This window comes from Phoenix dactylifera, chromosome 8 (assembly GCF_009389715.1).
Source record: "Phoenix dactylifera cultivar Barhee BC4 chromosome 8, palm_55x_up_171113_PBpolish2nd_filt_p, whole genome shotgun sequence".
In the NCBI taxonomy this organism is placed as follows: Eukaryota; Viridiplantae; Streptophyta; class Magnoliopsida; order Arecales; family Arecaceae; genus Phoenix; species Phoenix dactylifera.
In genome coordinates this window covers 15,270,615-15,282,894 of record NC_052399.1, presented here as the reverse complement: position 1 = coordinate 15,282,894, position 12,280 = coordinate 15,270,615, and the positions used below count along the sequence as shown (strand labels likewise).

The 12,280-nt window shown below is 41.8% G+C and overlaps 1 protein-coding gene, 2 non-coding genes and 1 pseudogene across 3 annotated transcripts; 2 read left to right on the top strand and 2 right to left on the bottom strand.

Moving 5' to 3' along the window:
• The first annotated feature begins 535 nt into the window (after window positions 1-535).
• LOC103703369 (GDSL esterase/lipase At4g10955-like) lies at window positions 536-2,868 on the top strand. Its single transcript, XM_008786207.4, has 2 exons — window positions 536-887; window positions 1,738-2,868. The coding sequence occupies exons 1-2, from the start codon at window positions 685-687 to the stop codon at window positions 2,711-2,713; spliced, it is 1,179 nt and encodes a 392-aa protein (XP_008784429.2). The 5' UTR covers window positions 536-684; the 3' UTR covers window positions 2,714-2,868.
• Window positions 2,869-4,219: 1,351 nt separating this feature from the next.
• TRNAR-ACG lies at window positions 4,220-4,292 on the bottom strand. The gene has a single exon. It is a non-coding gene; the product is annotated as a tRNA-Arg (tRNA).
• Window positions 4,293-8,157: 3,865 nt separating this feature from the next.
• Window positions 8,158-8,243, top strand: LOC120111819. The gene has a single exon (XR_005513213.1). It is a non-coding gene; the product is annotated as a small nucleolar RNA snoR114 (small nucleolar RNA).
• Window positions 8,244-8,458: 215 nt separating this feature from the next.
• LOC120111724 lies at window positions 8,459-11,730 on the bottom strand (annotated as a pseudogene).
• Between the last annotated feature and the right edge of the window lie 550 nt (window positions 11,731-12,280).

Below are 12,280 nucleotides of genomic sequence, written 5' to 3'. Positions count from 1 at the left end.
CAACTAGATGATGCATGCGATATAGGCAATAATTTCTCTAAAATGAAAAGGGCCACGCTGGCCAGAGGAAAAAAAATAAACAACGCCAGGCTGGCCTATCATCATCATCACTAATTGTGAACGTAAGGATGATAGGACCTTCGGAGCTAAGCAAGGGCCAACCCGGCCCTCTATAACGTTACTGTTGCACCATTTATCAGAGCCGTTAACCTCCACCAAGTCAAAAGTCAAATTAATCTGATTCAATGAACGGCCCGGCCCTTTATAACGTTACTGTTGCACCGTTTATTGGAGCCGTTAAGCTCGGCCCACTCAAAATAATCTGATTCAATGAACGGTGCGCGATCTATCTCGTCGAAATCCGATCGCCCCTTCCATTAGAAACCAGACGGCTCCGAAGCCCGCTTCCGGCAACGAGTCGGGTCTTCGCGTTCAAAGACGACCGTTGCGAATTCAAACATCTGCACGCGGTTCCGCTACCGCACCGCTACCGCACCGGCAAAGAAGGATTAAATTATTCAGCGAAGAAAAGGCCGCATGCCAAGCCCCACGCGGAGAGTGCAGTAGAAGAAGCCCCCCCTACTGATACCTTCTTCGACCGTTGTTCTCTCCTCGTGAGCGGAGTTCTCGGTGTTCGTTCTTCCTTTCTTCGATCAGCCTCTCTCTCGGATCAGGGGACGAAGAATGATAGAGAGAAGAGCAGGGGAAGAAGGAGAAGAGGAAACCAAGGGGGCGGGCGTCATGGCTGAGTGCGCGGTAGAAGAGACGGGAGATGGGAACAAGGGAGAGGAACCGGCGGAGGTGGAGGGGCATCCCTACGACTTCCACGTATCGGGTCCTCGCAACCTCGCCTCCTCCAACTGGAGAGATCTCATCCGCTCCAACTGGTTCGTCTCTCTATTCGCCCCACATAAAGATTCTTCTTCTTCTTTTATTTGGATTCTACTAAGTCGATTTCTTTCTTTCAATTTGTTTGTTAGAAAGGAGTTTCGTGGTTGCTGGGAAAATGTGGGAAAGGGAATGTTAATAGGGGAAATGGATGGAAGAGATTATTGTGGCTTCCATTTTCTCTTCCTTATCGCTCATTCTCCCAGCAATAAAAAGAGAGATTTTTTTTTTCCTTGAAGGAGTGCTCACCATTACATCTTGTGGGAGATTTAGGTGTTTTATTGGCGATTTAGGTCAGTTTCTTCAGGAGTCATACAGGAGAGATAATAGAGGACCAGAAGTTTGGGGGTCCATGGGGTTTGAAGTAGAATGGTACAAGGAGAATCTTGTAAAGACAAGGTTTTCCTGACCTTTTTTTAGCTCTGATTGTCTAATGCTCAGTACATAGCGTAAACAAAGATTAAAATGAGACATTGGGTCGCATTTTCTTGGACATTTCTTTCACATTTTATAATTATCTTAATTGTTAACTGGGGTCTCCAGGCTTTTTCACCACCCATTAAAAATAAATTTTTTATTGGTTCATGGAAAAGAAAATTCCTATATGGGATATGAAAAAGCCACTCTCCCACGGACTAGAAATTGTGGTAAATCTTGTTTGTGACCTTCTTAACGGCTATTTTTAATAGATAATTTTAAACCATTAAAGATTTCAGTTTAAGTGATTTGCCTTCAGAATGCTCCCTTTGTTTTCTATTTTAATATCTTAGACCGCTCGAGGGCCTCAAAATTCACTGATAAAATAATGTGCTAACTCTAGCTCCTAGTCCTATATATTTGTTTTTCCAGGATGGATCCAAGTTACAAGAGGACGGTGATCGCATGTTTCATACAAGCAGTATACTTGCTGGAACTAGACAGGCAGGATAAGAGAACTGAGGAGAACGGGCTTGCTCCGAAATGGTGGAAGCCCTTCAAGTACAAGCTGACACAGACTCTAGTAGATGAAAGGGATGGCTCCATCTATGGTGCAATTCTAGAATGGGACCGCTCCGCTGCTCTATCTGATTTCATACTGATGAGGCCGAGCGGCGCTCCCAGGGCCGTATTAGCTCTCAGGGGTACATTACTCAAGAGCCCCACGATAAGGAGAGATTTAGAGGATGATCTCCGGTTCCTAGCTTGGGAGAGCTTAAAGGGTTCTGTTAGATTTGGTGGAGCTTTGGGAGCATTGAAATTGGTGGTCGATAGGTTTGGCAGCAGCAATGTGTGCATCGGTGGGCATTCCCTGGGAGCTGGCTTTGCTCTCCAAGCAGGCAAAGCACTGGCAAAGCAAGGGGTGTTTGTGGAATGCCATTTGTTTAACCCACCCTCTGTTTCTCTTGCCATGAGTCTAAGAATTATACGAGAGAAAGCTGGTTCTATCTGGAAGAGAATCAGAGCTGTAATGCTGCCTCTGGGTGGCGAGGTTGTGCTCGACAGTGAGGAGATGAAGGATTCGAAACCTGGACAGAGGAGACTGTGTACAGAGGCCAAGCAATGGGAGCCACATCTGTATGTGAATAATAGTGACTACATTTGCTGTTATTACACCGATCGTGCCGGGGTTGCTGCAGATGTGACTCCAGACATTGGAGATGCCGCGGCGAAGCTATTCGTAATGTCCAAGGGCCCTCAGAAGTTCATCGAAGCTCATGGGTTGCAGCAATGGTGGTCGGACGACATGGAACTGCAAGTGGTTGTTCATCGAAGCAAGCTTATTAACAGGCAGCTAAGGTCACTATATACAGCAGTCCCACCACCGGCAATTCCATTGAAGTCCTAATAAAACGTCTGCAGTATTCTTTTTTCTTTGGTCTCTTCTAATCTCAATTCCTTTTTTCGCATTCTTTGATTTGCATGCCTTCTTTGCCATTTCCTTGCATAAGCAGGATTGTTCGCCATGCATTTTTGCTAGTAAAGAAAACATAAAGTATGCTACTTTCTAATGTGGTTTTGACCGGAATATGACTCTCAAGTTTTGCTTGCTTTGCCCAATTGGCAAATTCATATACAAGATTTTGATTGGGGGACAATTCTCATTTAATTATTGGGTGTCATGTATTCAAGTCACGGCTGTCTGAAATGGAAATAGATTTCGAGAGGACAATGGAAGCAGCATCCTGGATAGCTAGGAACCCAGATAATGACGTATTGCAATGTCAAATGAAACAAAATGCAAAATGCTATATGAACAGCATTCAGAAGCATCTGCATCGGACCATTGGAGCATTGCTCTGTATCACCAAAGAAGAAAACTAGTTATAGCAAGCAGAGCAGGCATAGCACCATACACAAATATACCATACACATAACAGGAAAGCCCCAAGTCTATCTAGCATGTGTGTTGAGTGTAAAGATCGAGTACTCATGGTAGGCTGAGAGCCTCCACCCTCTAGTTTTTTCAAGGTAAACTTCGACGACAGTATCTCAGAGGATGGTGGCAGATATGGTGTTGGCTTTATGATCAGAGATCAAGAGCTCAGATTGATTACGACAAGGGGATGACGCATATTTGATGAGTCTATCCTAGTGGCAAAGCTGCGCGCGGCATGGAAGGGCTTCGTTCATGCTAGAGTGCACTTGGGGACTCAACGGATACTCTTGGAGGCTCATTCGGCCACAATGATTGAGTGGATTAGGTGCGGGCGTGCCAGGCCAAATCTATACTTACTGGTCTGGGATATATGCCACCTTCTGGAGAGTCTCGACTCATTCTGGGTCACACATAAATTTTGGGAGGCGAACAGTGCAGCGGAATGTGTCGCCTCCTTCACAGCTCATTACTCCGAGGCATTCTTATAGGATGGCACTGGCCCCATTTTGTAAGGCCTCGCTCATGCTTTACATTCTGATTGCTCGTGGCATACTCACATCCAAATGTAGTAAGATGTGGTTGTACCAAAAAAACAAAAAAAGAAAAAAAGGATGAGTAGAACTCCAAAGTAATATTTTGATAGAGCAATGCAATTATACACATTTTTTCTTAAAATTTCTGTGATCTTTTGATCTCTCGTCCAACAAAAGTTATACAAGTTACTGGTTTCTCTGAACTCTTATGGTCGAATGGCTTCCATACAAACTTGCTGTTCAATATTTCCAGATGACTGGAATTGATGATTTAGATTTAAGACTTCTTCAGATGCCCACTGTAATTTTTTTAAAAAAAATAAAAATATAAGAATGTACAACTAGCCAGATGACTGGAATTGATGATTTAGATTTAAGACTTCTTCAGATGCCCACTGTAATTTTTTTTAAAAAATAAAAATATAAGAATGTACACAACTAGCGACTCCGCTGGGGATCGAACCCAGAATCTCTGGTTCCGTAGACCAGCGCCTTATCCATTGGGCCACGGAGTCCACATAGAACACTTTTTCTGTATAAAAAACATTAGTAAACTCATGATGCAAGTAATTAACCATTCATCTACATTTTGGGCAATAATTTAGTTTTGATGGACATCTTTTTCTACCCTTAATTTGGCCGTAGTTTTTTTTTTTTTTTTGCAAGCATAGACATAATAGTCATGACATGCCTTCCGAAAAAATCATTTAGATACCTCCATTAGGTTTTGTCATTAACTTTTAATATTTGTGCCTTTTGTTTGATAATTTTTTGTCCATTTAAACTAAAGAACCTCATAATTATATGGTAGCTTCATCTAAACACTCCTAGATCCTTATGTTGCAAGTATATAGATGGAGATGTTTTCATAGTATCCTTGAAATCTTGAGACTGCATGATCATGGCCCTCTTATTTCCTTCTCCTCACTTGGTTCCTTCTCTCGCACCTACCTGGTGACACCATACCAATAACCAGCTCAGGCATTCAAACAGACACACAAACCCCTTACAACCACAAGTTTGTTAAGATAGCATAAACCCGGCGGCCACAACATCCACATCCATTACAGTGCAAAGAGCAAGCGATGGTAACTTCTACCTTAATAACTGGTGCTCCATCAAACAGATAACATGTTTCTCACTTCTTCTATTCCTGCTCAAACCTCATATGAAGTTACATATAAAAGTACTGCTCATTAACATCTTCTTCTCCAAACACCGAAATTCTGAGTGGCATCAACAAACAGATCCATGAGAATTTTCTTTGAATTAGAGGTCGGTTTCATATACCATAAGCAGAACATCAGCATGAACAAACAAGATAACATCCCATGATATACCAAACTCTCCTGGCTTAAGATCACGAGTGTCAATTCAGCAAATCAAAGCCAGTCATCAGTATTGTGATGACCTCCAAGAAAAAAGTCATCAGTTGTAGGCTGTTCTTACTAACCTCGATCTTTAAAAAGAATGAAAGAAAGAAAAAAAAGAACAAGACATTTCTTTTTGCTACAAAGAACAGACATTTCAGCAAAACATAACTGTACCAGCATCATAAGGTGAGGGGAGTGTGCATTCAATAAATCCAAGCAACGGCAATGAAAGAAATGTTTGGTGTCCTTGGTGTAATAGCTAGCTGGGAAATGATGACAAATGCTCCACACCAATAAGAGACCCTCATCTTGGGTAAAGATTTCAGGGACTACTTGACAGCCTACCACCTTGAATCATTTGCTTGCAGCTGCGCCATCAACAAAGCGTTGGCGCGTCCCTTTTCCTTGCTCCACAGATATCATCACTCATCACTATTATAAATGAACTGCTGTAGCCCCTGCCTTCAGCAGCTGAATGCATCCCCATGCAAACCTCCTTTTCTTTGTAGTTCTCCAATACCCGAAGTAAGCCAATGGGACGCCTGAGTCTGGTTATGCTCTTGAGCATCTTCAGTCTGGCCCTCCTGAACTCTGGAGCTGCCACCACAACAGAAGAGTTGGATAGCATTGCCCCATTGCCAATGATGGTAAGTGCCACTACTGGTTGGGCTGCAATGGCTGCACCGGCCATCATTGCGGCCATGGCTTCTCTGCTTGCATGGTTACTTTGAGTCTTGCACCAAATCTAGATGCTGCTTCTCTTCTGTTTCCAATGAATGCTTGTGAATGTAATAAATATATATAAAATTTTGAGGAAATGGCTGAATTTCTAGTTTTTGGTTGTTCATGCACATATTACATCAATACGTGGATCAGTATGAACAGCAGTTTTTGTGAGGACCTATGTGGGAGTGTGTTTAATTTCACATTGGTTATTCGTCAAGAAGATCTTGGATACTTATCCAGGACTAAGGAATCTAAAAAATACCTTCCGGCTAGCTATTTTGCATGAGGTCTTGGGTTGTGACAGTTTCTATACTCTAGTAGATTCATGATCGTTAACGGTTGGGCATGGATGGAAATCTAGATAATAGTAAGATACTTTGATAGCAAATCACATATAGAGGATAGCTCAATGGGTAAGTGCATGGTTGGTTCAGCATTATCTAATGCCAAAAAGACATCTCTAAGACTGGTGTACAGGCTAACCTTCTTGATTTCATGAAGAGTAGCAGGCAAGCCTTCTATTTCTAAAGCAGATGAAACTCATACATATTTCATGGACAAGTAATTACTATGCCATTACCAACTTCCTAAGCACAGTTTAATTGATGAATGCCACAGAAAAGATCATAAAAGGATATTGTTGTTACCTGGTTGGCTAAGCCTGTTTGAGAAAATTCAGACACACAAGCATCTCATTTAACTATTTCAACCAAAGAATACCTGTCTGCTTAAATGCCCATCTAAAAGTTCAATTGAGCTTAAGCAAATTCAGTATATTTTAACTGAATCTACAATATTCAAACTCTAGATTTCTTTTGATATGAATCTTGAGCAAAATATAATGACCATGAATATTTTCATGTACGAGCAAACTCCAGTACATCTTCAAGTCAATCCTTCTACTCTGAATCATTTATAACAGCCCCAAAATGGAGATTTGGAAAATTAGCTCTCGCTTAAAAATAAGCACCTGCGGTAGCATAAATGTAGATATGTACAATAGAAAAGAAAAGGCACAAGATGCGCTCAGGAAAGGCAGGTCTACTTCCTACTTCTGCTTGCCTCCAGTATATTTACTGCAAGCTGCACCATAAGTTTTCTGATTAAATAAAAGTACCATTAGAAAGGCAAGTCAAAAACACCCATTTATTCTAAAAGGTTTCTTAATAACAAAAAAATCCAATAGCAAACAAAACAAAACTAAAATGGCAACTTCAGAGCATTAAACTCTTATGCATAACAACTGGCCCAGAGTAACTCCCAGGAGGCATCAAAAGCCAAAGAAATTTCTAAACTGGAGAAGTGGAAAAAAATGTGGCAATAGTAAATCAGCTGAAATTAAATTAAAAATCTCGTCAAGATAAATTAAATAAATAATAATGTATAACAGAAAAATTAGAAGAAGGCTCAAGGGTTCAAAGTACAGAAAATTGAAAGTAAAATTGATAACAAGCAGCCAAATAAAAAGGCCTATGAATCAAGTAGGGGGAATGACAAAAGCTAGCAAATGAAAACATCAATGGAACTGAGACCGCCTATGGATTTATGTAGAGGTCTACAATATCAAAAGCCAAGCAGTCATGGAACTCCGGATGATCTTGATTAGTACTTCAGTATCAACATAGTTCCTATAGTTTTTATCGAATCACGGTTTGAGGTCTAAAAGGGCTCAAGTTGCTCGATTTGGGGAATGTGGCAAATGGGACGATATCCAGATATAGTAATGGAATAGTTCAACTTATATCTAATTACCCTCTAGAACTTCACAAAAAAAATCTAGAGAATCAAAAAACCATCAACAAGAAAATAATATTGTAAAATGAATATGCATCAGTATATATATGCCAATATATGTAAATAATATTATAGCAGGAGACAGTTACCATGGTAGGGAGCTGCCACTGTAACAACCCAGGACCTCACCCAAAATGGCTAGCCGGAAGGTATTATTTGGGTTCCTTGATCCTGTATAAGTACCCAAAATCTACCCAGCGAATAACCGATGTGGGACTAAACACACGCCCGCACGGATCCTCACATACTCCTCCATTCAAGCCCTGACGTCCTCGTCAGGCTAAAGGTTCATACTATTCAAATCAAATCACAAACACCACAATTGGTCCGTGGTCAGCCCCAATGGATCCGTGCTGCAGTGTCCCCTAATCCACATAGGTTATGGGGTGGTAGCGCAGTTGGCTAGCGCTTTGGTCTCATAGCTTCTTTAAGAGAGTTATCCTGAGGTCGAGAGTTTGAGCCTCTCCTACTCCAATAAAGGAGAAAAGAGCCATGAGGATAACTGCGCAACCTGTGATGCTAGGGCGCATCACGACCGTCAGATTATTCCGACGAAACTGCGCTTCTGAGCTCTTCCACTTTTAATAAATCTGTCACGCCCCGAACCCGGGGCCCGGGGCACGAGCAGACGCCGCGCACCTGCAGGGCGGACCCCGCAGGCACGCAAGGCAGATAAATCAGATCCAACATCAATAACTAAATAAAGATAAATTCCAGTTTTCATATCAAATGTCCACATATACATATGTCAAAAGAAAGTCCATATCTACTAGCTAAATACATCATGATCACTCCATCCCGTAATTCCTATAATCATATGTCATCACCTGCAAAAATGTAAATAATAGGAGTGAGCTAACAGCTCCGTAGGCAACATCATGCAATAAAGTCGTCATATAACATGTCATGATGCACATAAAAAGCAGCTAAACTCATGAATCCAAAAATCCACACGATAATCCGTAAACCCTATCCGAGACTCAAAATAGCTCAACCGCATGACTACGGCCACATCACCCAGTGGCATGGTTACACTGATGTGCCAATACAACTCTCCGAAGAGCTGCTCCACTGAGCCAACGCACCACTGTGCCACACCCCCTGGTGCCAATTTCATGCTCCACCGAGCCGCTCCGAAGAGCAAAATGCACCCCTGTGCCGCCACTATTCTATCACCGGTGGTCGCGGTGTCGGAACTAGTTCCTCAGTACAAGTCGACAGGGCCAACGTATCATCCCATTGGCGGGGCCTAGACTATAGTCACGCGGATGTTAAAAAATCAATAAATCAATTTTCTACATGGTAAATTTCCAAATCAAAGTCATGATCATACTCCCAATAGTAAAGCACATAACAAATTAAATATTTAATTCTAATTCTAACACATATTGCCAATAATAAAACATAACATCAACATATGCAAGATACATGTTAAAATTCTACTTTAAAGCAATAGGTTACCTACCTGGGCTAGCTTAACAATCCCTGCCACGAATATCACGAACCCCTGATTAAAACATAAACATTAATTATTTAATTAACTAAGAAACATAATTTAAACAAATTTTCAATCCCTTAAACTCCTAAGTTCATAAATCCAAGAATGGGCCCCCAAGATCAAACTTAGACCCTAAGAACAAGTAAAACAAAACCCCAAAATCAAAATCCTTTAAACCCAAAACCAATTGTGGCCCAAAATAGATTAGGCCCAATTGAACCAAACCAGATAACAAGTCCAGATCAGATTTCGGGCCCAACCCAAACCAGCCGACAGATCCAATCAGGTCCAACTCAGCCCAAAAACAGTTCTCCAGCCCAACCCAAACCAGATTACACTCAAATCAGATTAATCCAAATTTCTGACTCAGATTCAGACCATAACCAAAATCCATTCACTCAAACCCAAATCAAACCCAATTCACGGAATAGGTGGAACCGGTTCATAGCTTCAACCGGTTCAGGTTCTGATCCACAATTGAGGCACGGAAATCAAATCAAGAACAAACCCAGGAAGAAGAAAGAAGAAGAAGAAGAAAGAGAAGAAGAAGAAGGAAGAGAAGAAGAAGAAGAAGAAAAAGAAGAAGAAGGGGAAGAAAGGAAGAAGGGGTTGCTGGTGGTTCCGGTCGGCCTTCGGCGGCTGACCGTGGCCCCTCGGCGGTGGCGCTCGGCCAGCCGCCGCCGGCCACACCGCTGTCACGAGCGGCGCGGAAAAGGAGAAGAAGAGAAGGATGAGAGGAAGAAAGGGAGGAAGAGAGAGAGACCGGGGTTGGGAAGCCCAGCCCCCGTTCGCCCACCTCCGGCCGAACTCATTTCGGCCGGATTGACCCCGGCCGGCCGCCGTCGGCCGGCCGAATCTCACAAAAGAAACTTCCCCGAAACAGGGAAAGTGAAATCGATTGAAATAGCATCATTTCTCTCCCCTTAAATCCATAAAAATGATAAAAAAATTGTCTTTCTCACCTCCGGTCGTCGACGAATGGATCCCCGGCAGCGTTGGCGGCTTCGGCGGCAGCGGTGGCTCCGGCAATCCTCTCAAGAAAGGGGAAAGAGGAGGGGAGGAAAGGTTAGATTTTTTAGAGGGATGGGGAGGGATGGGGTACTATCGAGGATCGTTCCCGTCTCTTGTTCGCGGGGGATGGGGTGGTCCCGAGGTTGTCTGACAGACCCATAAATTTTTATGTGAGGATCCGTGCGGGCGTGTGTTTAGTCCCACATCGGTTATTCGCTGGGTAGATCTTGGGTACTTATACAGGATCAAGGAACCTAAATAATACCTTCCGGCTAGCCATTTTGGGTGAGGTCCTGGGTTGTTACAAATGGTATCAGAGCGGACCCGGCCCATAACCTATGTGGACTAGGGACACTGCAGCACGGATCCATTGGGGCTGACCACGGATCAATCGTGGTGTTTGTGATTTGATTTGAATAGATATGAACCTTTAGCCTGACGAGGACGTTAGGGCTTGAATGGAGGAGTATGTGAGGATCCGTGCGGGCGTGTGTTTACTCCCACATCGGTTATTCGCTGGGTAGATCTTGGGTACTTATACAGGATCAAGGAACCCAAATAATACCTTCCGGCTAGCTATTTTGGGTGAGGTCCTGGGTTGTTACAGTCACAATGTAAGGTATGCAAGAATTGAACAGGGTGAACAACATAGTCAATCATGAATGTACTAAGGAAGCCATGATTCCATTATATGAAATGGTTGGATTTAACTTTCCCTCCTTTTAGTGAAAATGGGGACAGAAAACATAGCAGGAAAAAAAATATATACAGAACCCGTAGAAGGAAGAAGATTAAGAATGTCGCGAGCCATACCACATCATGTGTCACAAGACATTATTACTTGTCTAACAGCACTAAACAGATCCTTCGATGAACATGTTGGAGCTTCAATGCTAGAAACAATCTCCACCTTGTAGAAATAATCTTTGCAGAACAATGCTTCCACAGCAACTTCAGCAACTTGATCTCTAGATATGGAACCTTCATCAAGAGTATCCTGCAAAGCATTGTAAAATAAAGAACAGATCAACAGATTAAAATGAGGAAAATAAATATTTGAAGTACAAACTAAAACTGAAAGGCCAAAAATGGACATTGTTAGCTCTGGTTCCATGACTATATTTCCAGATGGGGATCATTTCTTAACCCTCCAGGCCTTATGATTGTATAAGTTATACCAGATTTCCTAATATATTGCTCTGCCTGCAGCTTTGCTATCAAAGTAAGCCCAAACACATTCAGAACTATGCAAGTTGGATTAAAGATTTGGCCCAATGAAGCTCCATTTACTAACATGGAACTGATGAGTGATGAGAATGAATCTGTTACCCCCAATCTTGCGGCATGCTTCTACAAGGTTTGTTATCCCCAAGCTGTATGCCTGTACTATTAATAATTTCCAGTTACTGAAGACTGGATCAAAGATTTGAAGAGAATGTCTGAAAAACAGCACAAAGTAGAACTTACGAATTTGCCAAAAATTGAAATTGCAAAAATTGGAGTACTGAAAGCGAAAAAAGAAACTACAAACCAATAAAACCTGCCGGGCATGATCATATCATATCTATATGCACATTAATTAGGTTCTGATGAAGGGTAAGCTTGATTGTTTCTTAATTAATTATGTGAATATATGAACTCAACAAACAATTACTAGGCAAAGAAAAAAAGAACCAATCGGATAAAAGGATAACCTCTTGGCTGAGAGAGAAAGAAGACATGAGAGCAGAAAAGGAAAGAGTAAGTATGACTTTCACACAAGAGACTTTTTTTTTGAGGTATTCACACAAGAGAACTATAATGGGATTTATTTAGCATTCCTTAAACTATTGGTAGTTATAATTCTGAGAATTCGTACGAACATATGTTTAGTTTCATGTTGGTTATTGGATAGATTTTGAATACTTGTATAGGACTAAAAAACTCAAATAATATCTTCCAGCTAGCTTTTTTGGATTGGAATTCTGAGTTGTGACAAATAGTATCAGAATGGATCTGAGCCATAATCTTTGTGGAACCAAGCTATAGTCTATATGGACTGGAGAATACTACAGTATGAGTTCATAGGAGTATCAATCATGATGCTTGTGATTAGATTTAA